Source organism: Chrysochloris asiatica, unplaced genomic scaffold (assembly GCF_000296735.1).
Source record: "Chrysochloris asiatica unplaced genomic scaffold, ChrAsi1.0 scaffold00025, whole genome shotgun sequence".
In the NCBI taxonomy this organism is placed as follows: domain Eukaryota; kingdom Metazoa; phylum Chordata; class Mammalia; order Afrosoricida; family Chrysochloridae; genus Chrysochloris; species Chrysochloris asiatica.
In genome coordinates, this window is record NW_006408543.1 from 17,224,034 (window position 1) to 17,239,354 (window position 15,321).

Here is a 15,321-nt window from a genome sequence, read left to right on the forward strand (position 1 = left end):
TGTATCATCTTCCTGGCTCATGATGTGAAGCATCTTGTCATGCGATTGTTGCCAGTTTTTGTATCTTCCTTAGAGAAATGAATATTCATACTCTGTCCTCATTCTTTCTTGAGTTTTCTGGTTTTTAAAAAAACTTTTTATTGTGTCCTTTCCCCATTTAAAAAATTTTTAAATATTGTTTATCGTAAGTGTATGGAAATAAAATGAATTTTGTATATGTATCTTTGTGTATGTATCTTATATCCTAGAGCCTTGCTGAACTTGTCCATTACTTTCAATAGTTTTTTTTTTTAATAAGTCACATTCATTTTTTAATACTTATAGCAGACATAGACTATCTAATTGACTTCAGGATCAATGGTGGTGCTGTGGGTTAAGCATTTGGTTGCTAACTGCAAGGTCAGCAGTTCAAACCCACCAGCTCTCTGCAGGAGAAAGATAAGTCTGTCTGCTCCCCTAAGGATTTGGAGTCTGGAAAACCCTCGGGAACAGCTCTGCTCTGCCCTGTAGCGTTGTTGTGAGTCACAATATACTCCATAGCTGTCAGGTTGGTCTTACAGTTTGACTGCAGGATTTTTCAGAGTTTTAAATATGTCTTTCTAGTATTACCTGACTGGCATTATTTTGGAATGAGAAGTGTGCTATTTAGTTTACTGTTGTCTCCTGTATGTAATGTGTTAAGGCATCCTATCCTGGTGGCACAGTGGTTAAAGAGCTCAGCTGCTAACCGAAAGGTCAGGGATTTGAACCCATCACCTGCTCCATGGGAGAAAGATGTGGCAACCTGCTACCATCAAACTCTGCTCCTTTGGCAGAAGTCCTGTAGAGTAGTTCTACTGTGTCCTGTGGGGTCACTGTGAGTCAGAATCAACTCAACAGTGGTGGGTTAGGTAATGTGATGCTCTCTGAATGCTTTTAAGATTCTCTCACTATATTTACCCTAACTGGAGCTGGCTGTTCTTGGATATTACAGTCATCAGATTTAGGAAATCTTTGGCCATATTCTTTTTTTAAAAAAGTCTTCCACTTTGTTTCTGTGTTTCTTTGCTTGTTGGAGCTCCAATTCTGCCTGTGTTAAAATACAAGGTATTATCCCATATGCCTCTAAAGTGCTTTTCATTTGTCCTCAGTCTTTTCTCCCTGTTTTCAGATAGAATTATTTCAGTTGCTAATGCACAGTTAGTATGCTTGGCTGCTAACCAAAACATTGGAAGTTTGAGGCTATCCAGAGGCACCTCAGAAAGAAACACTTGAGATCTACTTCCTGAAATCCAGTCACCCACAAATTCAAGAAAAGTTTATATTTAGATTTTAGAACTCACTCTTTTTGTAGTTCTCTTGTCCCTAGGATTTTCCCCTTAAATTCCCAGATGCTTTGAAAACTTCAAGTTCTGTCCTTTAATATATCAAACCAGTAATGTTTTTAAGCTTTCTGTTCCCTAAGGTTGGCTATATGATCTTACATTATGTAGCTATTTTATTATATACAACTCATGAACATTTTAATTGTTTCCAATCTTGTGCTATTACAGACACTGATAACAATAATATTCTTTAGCACATTTTAAGATGGGGATAATATAGAATACATACCAGTGAAATGTCTGTGTGAAAAGCTACATGCACTTAAAGACTTTCATTGTTGTTGCTGTAAAGTGCTGTCAAGTTGGTTCCAATTCATACCATCCCTGTATAGGATTTCAGAGGAGCAGCTTTTGGGTTTGAACTGCCAACCTCTGATTAGTATTCCAGTACCTATCCTAGAGCACCAAACCAGGAGTCCAAGATTTTGATAGCTCCTGCTAAAGTGTGTCCATTATAATTTACACGCATGCCAATGATGGATGAGAGTATTTTACTCCCATACCTTCACTAAAAAAGAAAAAATGTTCTATAACTTTTTTAACTTTGCCAAAAAGTTTTTTGGAGAATTCCATTGTCTTTTATTTCCATTTCCCCTGCAGTTTTGAAACCCCTTGTATATAAGAGAGAAAATAGTGTTATATGGTACTTTATTTTTCACTTCCTTTATGATTAAAGAGGTTAAGTATTTTTCATGTTTTTCAGAGATATTGTGGGAAGAGTACAGTAGCTCCATATGATAAGCACTGGACTGTGAACCACAAGATCTGTGGTTCAAGTCTTTCAGCTACTCCATAGGAGAAAGATGAGACTTTCTGCTCCTGCAAAGATTTAAAACTCTCAGGAACACTATACAGGGTTCCTATGAGTTGGAACCAACTCAAAGACACTTAACATCAAGAGATATTTATATTTCCTTTTTAATGAATTTTCTGCTTTTATTTTTTACTAGACTTGTTTTTGTAAGAATTCTTTATGTATCAAAGAAATTAACTCTTTGTGATGGTTGTCAAAATATTTCTACAGCATGATTTGTATTTTGACTTTGCATATGGTGCTTTCTTTCCGTGCAGAATTGATGCTTTCTGGGACTAGTTAGCGTAGTGGTTACGAGTCAGGCTGCTAACCTCAAGGTCAGCAGTTTGAAACTACCAGCCATTCCGCAGGAGAAAGATGAGGCTTTCTGCTCCCATACAGATTGACAGCCTCAGAAACCCTACATCGGGTCGTTATGGGTCAGAACCGACTCCACAGCACACTAACACCACCACCACAAATTATTTTTTATTCATTTGGAACTTAATCTTGTTGTAATATGAGGTAGAGATCTGAATTTTTGTAAGGCCATTGAGTTTTCCAACATGATTCACAGAATTACCAGTTTGTCTCCTTTTATTTGTAATACCCCCTGAACTACATACTTAATTCCTGTGTGAATCTGAGTTCATTATTGGACTTTCTAGTATGTTTCCTTGGTTTCCCTGTTAGTGGACAGTGCTTTACAGTACTACACTTTAAAATTGTCTCTTAGAAGAAAAAAAACCTACTGTCAGTTTGTCATACTGTGGTGACTTACGTCTTGCTGTGATGCTGGAAGCTATGTCCTCAATGTTTCCAATACTATAAGGTTCACCCATGGTGGACAGGTTTAAGTGGATTTCCCAGACTAGGAAGAAGGAATAGAGGTTAGCCCCTATAAACCTTGTAAATAACAACAGAACTTTGTCTGATACAGTGCCAGAATACAAGCCCCTCAGGTTGGAAGGCACTCAAAATATAACTGGGGAAGAGTTGCCTCGTCAAAGAAGAATCGACCTTCATAATGTGTGTGATTGGAGCAAAATTTTCAGAATCTTAATTTTGGATTGGTATGATTCAAAATGAAAAGAAACAACTGCAAACACCCATTAATAATTAGAGCATGGAATGTATGAATCTAGGAAAATTGGAAGTCACCAAAAATGAAATGGAACACATGATCAATATCTTAGCCATTAGTGAGGTGAAATTGGTACTGCCCATTTTGAATCAGAAAGTCTTATGATTTTCTATGCCTAGAATGACATATTCAAGAGGAATGGTATCACATTCATCATCAGAAAGAGCATTCCAAGATCTATCTTGAAGTGCACTGCTGTCTGCAAAGGAATATCTATATGCTGACAAAAAAGACCAGTTAATACAACTATTATTCAAATTTATGCACCAACTACTAAAGCTAGTGGTGATGAGACGGAAGAATGTTATCTCCTTTTTCAGTCCGAAGTTGATCAAATGCAACCAAGATGCATTGATAATTACAGGTGATAGAATGTAAAAATTGAAAACAGAGGAAGGATCAGTAGTTGGAAAATATGGTCTTGAAAAGAAATGACACTGGAGATCAGATGATAGAATTTTGCAAGACCAATGACTTATTCATTGCAAATACCTTTTCCCAACAATATAAATAACCATTATACATGTGGAGTGCACCACGGGATGAAAACAGGAATCAAATTGACCACATCTGTAGGAAGAGATGATGAAGAGGCTTAATATTATCAGTTAAAACAAGACCAGAGATAGGAGCGGAGGCCTCTGGGACCATCAACGGAGAAGAGCTGAGAGCGGGACCTTACCCAGAGAAACAGAGATGCCTGAGATAGAGACAGAGATGATGATGTGGAGTGATGAAGCGACTGGGGACCTTGGATCCAGAGAGGGAAAGGAATTGTGGCTCGAAAACTGGGGGGAGGAGGGGGAAGTGTAGGGGGTGGGTTTCTGGGATATACCCTTTGGGTGGTTGAAGATGCATGGAGGGGATTGGAACCATGGCAGTGAGATGATACAAGATGGAATGAATATAAAACTAAAGTTCTCCCATGTAAACCATCATATAATTCACAATAAAACATTAAAAAAAAAAAAAAGACCAGGGATTGACTGGAACAGACTACCAATTACTCAGATGGCTGAAGATTAGAGGTGGTGGTTGTGGTTGTTAAGTATTGTCAAGTCATTTCTGAGTCATAGAGAGTCTGTATAGCGTTTCCAAGGAGCATCTGGTGAGTTTGAACCACTGATCTTGCAGTTCAAACCGACTGTGAGGTTGAGTGCTTAGCCTACAATGCCATTGTGGGGGGAAAAAAAGCAAAAAGTCATCAAACTGATAGGAAAGAAAAAAAAATAAGTGTGGATGTCTAGAAAGACTCTGAAACTTGCTCTTAAACAAGCAGCTAGCGAATGGAAGAAATGTTGTTGGCTACCATCAAGTCAATGCTGACCCATAGTGACCAATGTATCACAGAACAAAACACTGCCCAGTCTTTGCCATCCTCACAATTGCTGCTCTGCTTGAGCCCATTACTGTTGCCACTGTACCAATCTATCATGTTGGAGGTCTCCCTCTTTTTCACAGACCCTCCACTTTACCAAGTATGATGTCCTTCTCCAGGGTCTGGTCTCTCCTGACAGCATGCCCAAAGCATGAGAGAGAAAGTCTGGCCATGTTGGCTTCTAAGGACCATTTTGATTGTACTTCTTCCAGTACTGATCTGAAGAAATAGTGAAGTGAAATTAAGAAAAAAATTTCAATAGGCAGTTTGTGAAGGCAAAGTCAAATATTATAATGAAAAGTACAAAGACTTGGAATTAGAAAACCAAATGGGAAGAACATGCTCAACATTTCTCAAGCTGAAAGAACTGAAGAAAGAAAAAAAAAGTTTGACTTGAAATATTAAAGGATTCTGTGGCCAAATTATTGAACAGGAAACATCAAAAGAAGATGGAAGGAATACACAAATAAAAAACAAAACTGGTCTACATTCAACCATTTCAGGAAGTACCATATGATCAAGAACAAGAGGTATTAAAGGAAGATGGTCATGCTCCTCTGAAGATACTAGTGAAAACCAAGGCTCCAAGAATTAACAGAATACTGGGTGAAATGTTTCAACAAACTGATGCAACACTGGATGTACTCAGTAGTTTAAGCCAAGAACACCAACCAACTGGAAAAGATTCATATTTGTGCCCATTCCAAAGAATGATGACCCAATAGAATGCTGAAATTATCAAACAATATCATTAATTTCACAGGTGCAAGTAAAATTTTTCTGAAGTTAATTTTTAAATGGATGCAGCAGCATATCAACAGGGACTTGTCATAAATTGAGTCTGGATTCAGAAGAGGGCGTAGAATAAGGAATACCATTGCTGATGTCAGATTGATCTTGACTAAAAGCAGAAAATACCAGAAAGATGTTTTCTTGTGTTTTATTGACTATGCAAAGGCATTTGACTATGTGAATCACAGCAAACTCTGAATAACATTGCAAAGATGGGAATTTTAGAACAGTTCATTGTGTCCTTTGGAAACCTGTACGTAGCCCAAAAGGCAGTTGTTTCAACAGAACCAGGGGATACGGAGTAGTTTAAAATCAGGAAAGGTGTGTGTCTGAGTTAATCTGTATGCTGAGTATGTAAATTGAGAAGCTGGACTATATGAGGAAGAATGGGGAATCAGGACTGCAGGATGGCTTATTAACAACCTGTGGTAGGCAGATGACACAGCCTTACTTTCTAGAAGTGAAGAGAACTTGAAGTACTTACTGATGAAGATCAAAGTATACAGCCTTCAGTATAGATTACAACTCCATGTAAAGAAAACAAAAATCATCACAAGTGGACTGTTAAATAACATCATGGAAAATGGAGAAACGACTCAAAGTTGTCAAGGATTTCATTTTACTTGAATCCACAAGAAATCAAATGATATATTGCATTGGACAAATCTGCTGCACAAGACCTCTTTAAAGTGTTCAAGAGCGAAGATGTCACTTTGAGGACTAAAGTTTGCCTGACCCAAGTCTTGGTATTTCAAATAGCCTCATATGCATATGAAAATTGAACAATGAATAAGGACAACCAGAGAAGACCTGATGCATTTGCATTATGGTGTTGACGAAGAATATTGAAAGTACCGTGGATTGCCAGAAGAATGAACAGCTCTGTCTTGGAAGAAGTACAGCCAGAATAACTATTATTAGTGAGGATGGCAGGATGTATCTCACGAACTTTGGACATGTTATCAGGAAGGACCTGTCCCTGGAGAAGGACAGCATGCTGGGGAAAGAGCAGGCTCAACAAAAAAGATGGATTGGCACAGAGGCTACAACAATGAACTCAAACAGAACAATTGTGAAGATGGTACAGGACCAGACAGTGTTTCACTCTGTTAGTGCATACAGTTGCTATGAGTTGACACTAACAATAACGTGTTTATTTAATGTTAGGATTTAAGTTAATGTAGGGAAAATCAGTGTATATATATATATTTTTAATACTGAACATTCCTATTAAAGATCATGGCAGACTTTTGAATTTGGTAGTCTTTTTGTTTGTTTCTCTAGTTTATAATCTTTCTTTCTTATTCTTTCATTTTATTCATTTGTGTAAAATGGGATAAATGAAGTGATTAATATCTCCCATTACATCTTCTAACCAGTTATCGTTTAAATACATCAGATCTATTTTTTATCATGAATTCGGTTCCAGCAACCTTACTGATCTTTCTAATAAACTGAGCTGATTTTCTTGAGAAGGGCTTGCATTGGTTTAATAATTAAACAATAACATTACGTTATAGTTATAGTAAAGTTATTCCTGACCTTAAAATACCTCATGTTTTCACATTAAACTTATTTTTTATTTGTGAGCTAAACATAGTGTCTTTCCTGTTAAGAAAGTTTCATCTAGTCCTATTAATAATTTTAAAAAAGAAAATCAAGTGTAGACTCTTACCTGCTGCTTTTTTCAGGATTGTGTATTATAGATGCTTTTTCTCTTTGGATCTTTTAATATTATTAATGATTCAAAAGATATTTATAGGATCATCCCTTATTTCTGTAATTAATTCAGAGATGTTATTTTAATGTACTCTTGAATTCTACTTGCTAATCTTTTATTGAGAATTTTGTATCTATATTAACAAATATTAACTCATAGTCTGAGGCCAGGTTGCCTGAGTTTGAATTTTGCTTAATTTATTCCTACCTGTAAGACCCTTCATAGATGCATTAACCTCTATATACCTCATCTTTTTCATTTGTAAAGTGTGGCACTGTAAGATAAGCACTGAACTGCTAACCACAAGGTTGGTGGTTCAAACCCACCACCAGTCACTCCATGGAAACCCTTTACAAGATCACTGAGTCAGAACCGACTCAACAGCACTTAACAACAATTAACAAATAAAATTGTTCATATATACGAGTATAGTCTTTATTGAAGACTGTTGTTGTCTTCTTTTTCCATTCTCTCTCTACCCACGCTGAGGTTATCCACCCTTTCAGGTAAGCAATGATGAGGATGCATGTAGGGTGTTTTCCGCTTCCTCACTGTAATGTCAGTCTGGGGAATGAAAACAATTCCCAGAGCATCTAGGGATAGGTAATGTTCAATTCACCCTTAGTTGGCTATTTCACTGCCCTTGATAAAACTCTTTAAATGGCTTGTATTGTGGGTATTCTCAAAATGACAGCCATTCAGTCGGTTCCGACTCATAGCAACTCTATGTGGGGTTTCCGAGGAGCTGCTGGTGGGTTTGAATCACCAACCTAACATTTATTAAATGCCAATTCCCTTCTTAATGTTTAACCTGATTGCATATAACCCTAGCAAGTAATATTCTTAGCCCCACTTTACAAATGAAGATGATGAGGTACGCAGAGGTTGTTAAGTGCCATTGAGTTGGTTCTGGTTCATAGCGACCCTATAGAGGGTTTCCAAAGAGCAGGTAGTGGGTTTGAACTGCTTGCCTTGTGGTTCAAAGTCCAGTGCTTAATCCTACAGTGCCATACCAGGAGTCCTACTAGAGGTTAGGAGACCTGGTGTGGTGCTGTAGGATCAGCATTGACCTGCTAAGCACAAGGCTGGTGGTTCAAACCCATCAGTCACTCCTTGGAAAACCTACCTTACAGGTCAAAGTGTCTTTATGGCCCATTGCCTATCCTACAGAGCTCCACCAGGACTCCATACAGGATCGCTATGAGCCAAATCAACTCCATGACACTTAACAACAACAATTCGAGGTCAAGCAAGATTCAAAGCTAAGAAATCTGGCCTCAGACGATGTGTTCTAAAGCTTAAAGAATCTATGATTCCCTGTGTATTTTATGTCTATTCTTAAAGTCTAAGTGACTTGTACATATTCCCAGCATGCAGTAACCTCACACGTTCTACTTCTATTAGCTGACACTGAGCTCTTCATTTCCTTGAATCCATCCTTCTGCCCACTCAACAGCTACTACACATAAGATAAACTGTTAGAATATTGAAATCCTCTCATTTCTTTCATGCCTGTGTGGGTTAATGAGCTGGACTGCAAGGTCGGTTTGAACTGAAAAGTCGACAGTTCAAGCACACCAGTGGGAACTGACTCACTGGCACTTAACAACAACATTCTAAGAAAGTGTCTTTTTCTCCCAGTGGTCTAGTATATATTCAGCTCTTAGGTGCTGATGCTGATTAATGTTTTAGTTACTACATAGAAAACATGAATCAATTTTCAAAGTGACATATAGAGATTACTTTTTAATTTTAATTTAATTTAGTTGCTCCTGAGAATTTTCTCCTGGTTTCCCTTTTGTTTCATTGTTTAGTGGAGTAAATATGTTCATTCAATCTGTCAAGTTTAGGAAGTATTCATAAATGAAGTAAATCCCGGTGACTTTGGTAAATGACAAGTGTAAAACTGCTATATGGGAAGACTAGGTAGAAGAGTGAAGTGTAAGAGGCTGAGGAGGGATTTTTCCAAACTAGAGATACGTGATGCAGACCAGTGAAATACTTCATATGGCTCTTCTACCCATAGTAGAAGAATTGCCTCTGATGAGTCTAGGAAAGAGAAGATGGAAGAAGTTACATAAAGGATGGCATGATTCAGTTGCAACTGATTGCTAACAGGTGTTACCAGACCTAATTATGATGGTAGAATCTTGGAACTCTAATGTGGGTAGAAAATGAGCCATCTCAGAAGCAGGAAGGAGGATCTCATTCCCATCTAAAGAAGAACCAGGAATGGAGTGCTTTGGGCCAGAGATCCCTGCATATTGAAGCACCTCAACCCAGAGACAGAAAGCTGTGACACCAGACAGGTAACAGCAGAACCAAGAACCAGAACACAAGACAGAGCAGTGGACTTCTCAACCCACGGAGCAAGTAAAGTTGAGTAACTTTGGGCAGGAGGCTCATTGGCAGAGTGGGGTACTTCCTGGCACTTAACTGGAAGGAGCTAGGTTTGCTGAGTCACAGAGCTAAAGCTGAGTGCCTTTGGGCAGAGGGTTATAGCAGAATAAAGCATCCTTTGGACATTTCTCAGCAGCCCTCGAAGAGCTTTGCAACATTGCTGGAGCAGGGCAGAAGCCAGGTGAAAGGCAAAGGCTGAGGGGTCAGAGAGAGCCTATCTTCAAGCACGTCTGAGAAGGAACTACCCTGCCCAAACAACAGTGTTCTGAGCATTTCTGATCTTGCATTGTAATCCCTAATAAAGCCCGTGAATGTGAGCATCGTATCTGAGTTCTCTGTGGCTATTGCAATAAATTATTGGTGCCAATTTTTGAACCAGCTGGTGATAAAATCACAGAAAAGTTGAATATTACCATTGTACCAAAATATCAAAACCTTCCTGCCATTTACAGTATCACAAAACATCACTGAAATGAGCATTTGGACTTGTCTTTATCAAGAAATACCTATTGAAGGCCAGAAAATGATTCCCTGACCTCTTGCATGTGTATGTAATGTTCTGGTAAATGTTTTTTAATTCACAGTTTATTTTTCCTGGTTATCATCTTGTACTATTTTATATATATACCTTTGTAGTATGTATCATAAGATTTTCTTGAACAACATAGAGTTATAAGATGAAATATGGAGTCCTGGTGTGATGCTGTAGGATAAGCAATGGACCGCAAGGTTGGTTTGAACTGCAAGGTCAGTGGTTCAAACCCACCAGCCACTCCTCGGAAATCCTTATACAGGGTCGCTATGAGTCAGAACCAACTCGATGACACTAAACAATAACAATAGATGGAACTATCAATGAGTAATTTTCTATAAAAGAAGACAGATTATTCAGGATATGCTGCATGATAATTGGGTGGGTTTTGTTTCATTTTCTTTTTTCAAATATAGGATAAAATATGCCAAAATAAGTGTTATTATTATCATGATAATAATTGTTTTCTGATTTCTTCTTTATTCAAGTTCAGTGAACGGGTATACTGGTTGATTACTATCCCTAGAGAAAGCCTCACAAAAAATACAGGTAAGAGTGAGCCAATTTAATTATTTCACCTGTAAGTCTGGACTGCCAGATAAAGCAAATAAATATTTTATTTAAAAAGGATTTGCTATGCATGTCCAATATATATATATGTTCCAAACTTACATTTAAAAATTTCTTGTTTAATCCCCACTGAGTAGTTTTTATCCTGGGTGGGTCTGGTGAAAGGAGATGGGGAAAAGATTCTTATTATACAATAGTGAATAATTGTAATCATGACTAATTACAATTATCACAACTGTAAAGGTAGAAGTTTTGTAACATAAAGAGGGGAGTAGTTAATCTCACAGTCCAGGAACAGAGGACCCTAGAACCATCGAAGGAGAAGAGCATAAGTGGAATGTGACCCTCTCCAGAGAATCAGTGACACCAGAGATGGAGGCAGAGATGAGGACATGGAGAAAGAGCTGCTGAGGACTCTAGACTCATGGAAAGAGAAAGGCTGTGTGTGGTGGCCAGGAGGCAGGCTTGCAGAATGTGCCCTTTGGTTGTTTAAATGACTATATATTCCTGAGTATTTTTGTGTACATCCTCAAAAAACAAACAAACAAACAAAAAAAAAACCCAGAGGGAATAGAAGCAAAGACTGTTGAATGATGATGCATGGAGGGGATTGTAATCATTGCAATGAAACGAAATACGATACAATGAATGTAAAACCGATGTTCTCCCATGTGACCTATCCCTCAATTCACAATAGAAACTTAAAAAGACAAACAACAACTTGTGTATCTTAACTTCAAATTGAAGTGGGGGGTAACTTGAATTTTATGACAATCCTAGAGTAGATATTCTAACACATTATATTTACATTATCCTTTATTTAAATTCACTTTGTGGTTGTTGTTAAGTGCTGTCAAGTTGGTTCCAACTCATAGTGGCCCTATATAGGGTTTCCAAGAAGCAGCTGGTGAGTTTGAACCATCGATCTTATAGTTCAAACTGACCTTGTGGACTAGTACTTATCCTGCAACACCACACCAGGACTCCTAACCAGCCCCAGGTTCAGTTACAGATATGCTGTGATCCATACAGTTTTCACTTACTGGCTTTCAGAAATAGATGGCCAGGCCTTTCTTCCTCATCCATCTTAGTCTGGAAGCTCCACTGAAACCTGTTCAGCGTCCCAGCAACACACAAGTCTCCATGGACAGACAGGTGGGGACTACACATAAGGGGTGTTAGCCAGGAATCGAACCTGGGTCTCATGCCTGGAAGGGGAGTAATCTATCCCTGAGCCACTAGATAGATTTTCTGATACATATATTTACACTATCCTCTATTTGAATTAAATGCATTTTATAGAACTTGTAAATTGTAGTATTGAGAAATGAGGGTGCTATTTGATCTTACTAAAACGGAATCATTAATCTTAAAACTTTACAGGCTATAATATATATGATTTTACTATGGAATCAACTGGTCCAATGTTATGTGGCAGACTAGTTTTATATGCTACTGTAAATACTCACAAGGAAAAAAAGGAAAGAAAATTCCCACGAGTTGTGGGTATTGAGCTAGTGGTTTGAACTGGTACATCTTTAGGCATGTTATATATCCCCGTAGTTAAGGATGGCATTTTAATATATTAGGCTAACCTGAAGATCAGCAGTTCGAAACTACTAGTCATTCTGCGGGTGAAAGATGAGGCTTTCTACTCCTGTAAAGATTTCCAGGGTCTCTGAGTCAGAACCGACTGCACAGCACACCGCCACCACCACTACAGGAATGAATTAGAAGTAGCAATGGAAAACCACCAGGGATCCAATCAGTGAACGCTCTTAACCCATCTCTCTTATCTGTCGTCTCCTATGAATCTGCTTTTATTGTTCCTTATTTCTGTGCAGACTAGCTCTGTAAAGCTGCCTCATTGCCCCTGGAATTTCAGGTATCTTCTTCTAGGGAACAATACAGTTGTCAGGAGGATTTGTTGAGCTGTTGAGCTTTGACCCAGCATCCACTTCTCTGCCAATCAAGTGTGGCAGGGAACGAGGGGCTGGGAGAGTGTGGTGGAGGAAGAGTACAGGCCAGTTCCTCTAGGTGTTGGGAGTGTTTAAAGCCATCCATGCTATGGTCCTACAGAGTGAAGTGGGGGAAGGTGAGAGAAAATTCTATAGATAAGCAATGCCAAAGATAAAATTGCAAAAGGAGTCTGCAAGAACCATGTGGGAGCCATATCTGACTTCCCTGGATTTCACAAGGGGGAAAAGAATCAAACTCAAAGTCAGCCCAAGGTTGATTCTTATGAAGTGGAAGTCAGACACGTCTCCACCCTGCAGCTTTCTTTATTCTGACAATAACCATCCCTCCCACAGCGCTCTCTGCTTTACATCTGGGTTAGATCATCTGTTGCAATGGCCACACGGAACTCATAACAGCAGTCACGATTATGGGGTTTATTAGGGAAGTGAACAGAGTACAATTCAGGATCAGAAAAACTCAGGAACGCCTCTTGTCTGCCATACTGCAGGCACGCCTCACTCTTGTCTTCAACCTCTCAGCCATGTCCTCTCTTGGCCTCTACCCTGCTCAGGCAAGTGTTATTAAGTTCTTTGAGCCAGGCTTGAATGTCCTCTCTTGGCCTCTACCCTGCTCAGGCAAGTGTTATTAAGTTCTTTGAGCCAGGCTTGAATGTCCAAGGCATACATTCGGCAAGCCAGTCTCCTGCCCATAGGCACTCAGCTTTATACAGACCACAGGCAGCTGTTCTGTCTCTCCATGCCACTCCTCTGCCATCGCCTCTGTGTCGCTTCTTACTGGTAGGATCTCATACTCTTCCTTCTTGATGGTCCTGGGGTCAGATCTGTTCCTGCTTCTGAGATGGCTCTTGGCTCTTTTTAAAGCCAACTGGAGGGTAAAACTAACCAATCCCTATATACCTTTTTTGCATGTTCCCACCCATTAATTTAGTGAGAGTTCAGAAGACTGTGAATAGAAAAATTCATCTCAAGTACATTAAAGATATTACTACAGTCCCAATATACTAACTTTTGACATGAACTTGATCCTTTACTCACCTCAATTTTTTTTTCTATTTTGTGATGTTTTTCAATGAGTTCATCCTGACAATTTATATTTCTTTTTTATATAATTGAACTCTAAAGAGTATTGTTGTTAGCCCGTCAAGTCAGTTCTGACTCATTGTGACTCTGTATAGGGTTTCTAAGGAACCACTGGTGGGTTTGAACTGCCAACCTTGGCAGTTAACAAGCAATCCAGTGCCTATCCCACAGCACTACACCAGAACTCCTAAATTGATGTAGGTGCTAGCTTTCTTTCTTTTTTTTTTTTTTTGAAGTTTTCAAAGATTTAATTTTGCTTGGATCCACAATCAACACTCATGGAAGTAGCAGTTAAGAAATCAAACGACATACTGCGTTAGTCATACCTGCTGCAAAAGACTTCTTTGAAGTGTTCAAGAGCAAAGATATCAGATTGAGGACTAAGGTGTACCTGAGCCAAACCATGGTATTTTCAGTAGATTCATAGGCATGTGAAAATTAGACAAGGGATAGGGAGACCATGGAAGAATTGATGCATTTGAGTTATGGGGTTGAAGAAAAATACTGACAGTACTATGGACTGTTAGAAGGATAAACAAATCTGTATTGGAAGAAGAACAGCAGAATGATCCTAAGAAACTAGAATGGTGAGACTTCATCTCTTATACTTCAGACATGTTATGAGGAGGGACCACTCCCTGGAGAAGGACATCGTGCTTGGTAAAATGAAGGGTCAGTGAAAAAGAGGAAGACCTGCAATGAGATGGATTAGCACACTGGCAGTGGCAATGGACTCAAGTTGTGTGGATGGCACAGGACTGGGTAGTGTTTTGTTCTGTTGTGCATAGGGTCACTATGAGTTGGAAATGACTTGATAGCACCTAACAACAACATGTGTTATGAGGCAGGAATTGAAGCAGTTATGTTAATGAGGCAGGATACATTCTATATGCTTAGCTTGGAACTTTAGACAATTTCTTTTTGGGATGTAAAAAGAAATTAAACAAGCAAGTGGAGATCAGAGGGACCTATTACCACCAGGAAAGGAAAACTGAGAGTGAAGTATGTCCCATGGAGCCAGGGTCCCTGCTCTGTGAACCTCCTTGACCCAGGGGAAGATTGGTGCCAAGACACTTGGAGATCTCCAAAGGATGCCAAGACTACGATGCTGAGTGGGCTAGCTTTCTTTTGATTAGTGTTTGCATATGGTGCCTTTTTCATTCTTTTACTCTTAACTAATCTGCTTCTTTATATTCCAAGTAAATTTCTTATAGATGACATATGTTGTTAAGTGTCATCAAGTCCGTTCCAACTCATAGCAATCCTATATAGGGTTTCTGAGGCTGTATATCTTTGTGGGAGCAGAAATCCTCTTTTGCCTTCAGAATGGCTGGTGGGCTCAAACCACTGACTTTGTCATTTTCAGCCAAGTACTTATCTACAGAGCAATTGTTGTTGTTGTGAAGTGCAGTTAGCAGTCCAATGCTTATTCTACAGCACTGCACCAGGATTTCACAGACCCAACAATTCAACCTTAATTTTTACATTTTGCTTTTTTTTTTTAATTAAATGTTTTTATTTTAGATTGAGTGAAAATTTACAGGGCACATCATCAGCTTCACATTCAAC

The 15,321-nt window shown here is 38.8% G+C and overlaps 1 protein-coding gene across 1 annotated transcript in view; it reads left to right on the top strand.

The window, feature by feature from the left end:
• Nucleotides 1-15,321, top strand: part of CATSPERB (catsper channel auxiliary subunit beta) — a 191,888-nt gene that overhangs the window by 8,779 nt on the left and 167,788 nt on the right. Inside the window, exon 3 of the mRNA XM_006839633.1 lies at nt 10,612-10,672. Coding sequence (XP_006839696.1) covers nt 10,612-10,672 — 61 coding nt within the window. The remainder of the gene's footprint in view (nt 1-10,611; nt 10,673-15,321) is intronic.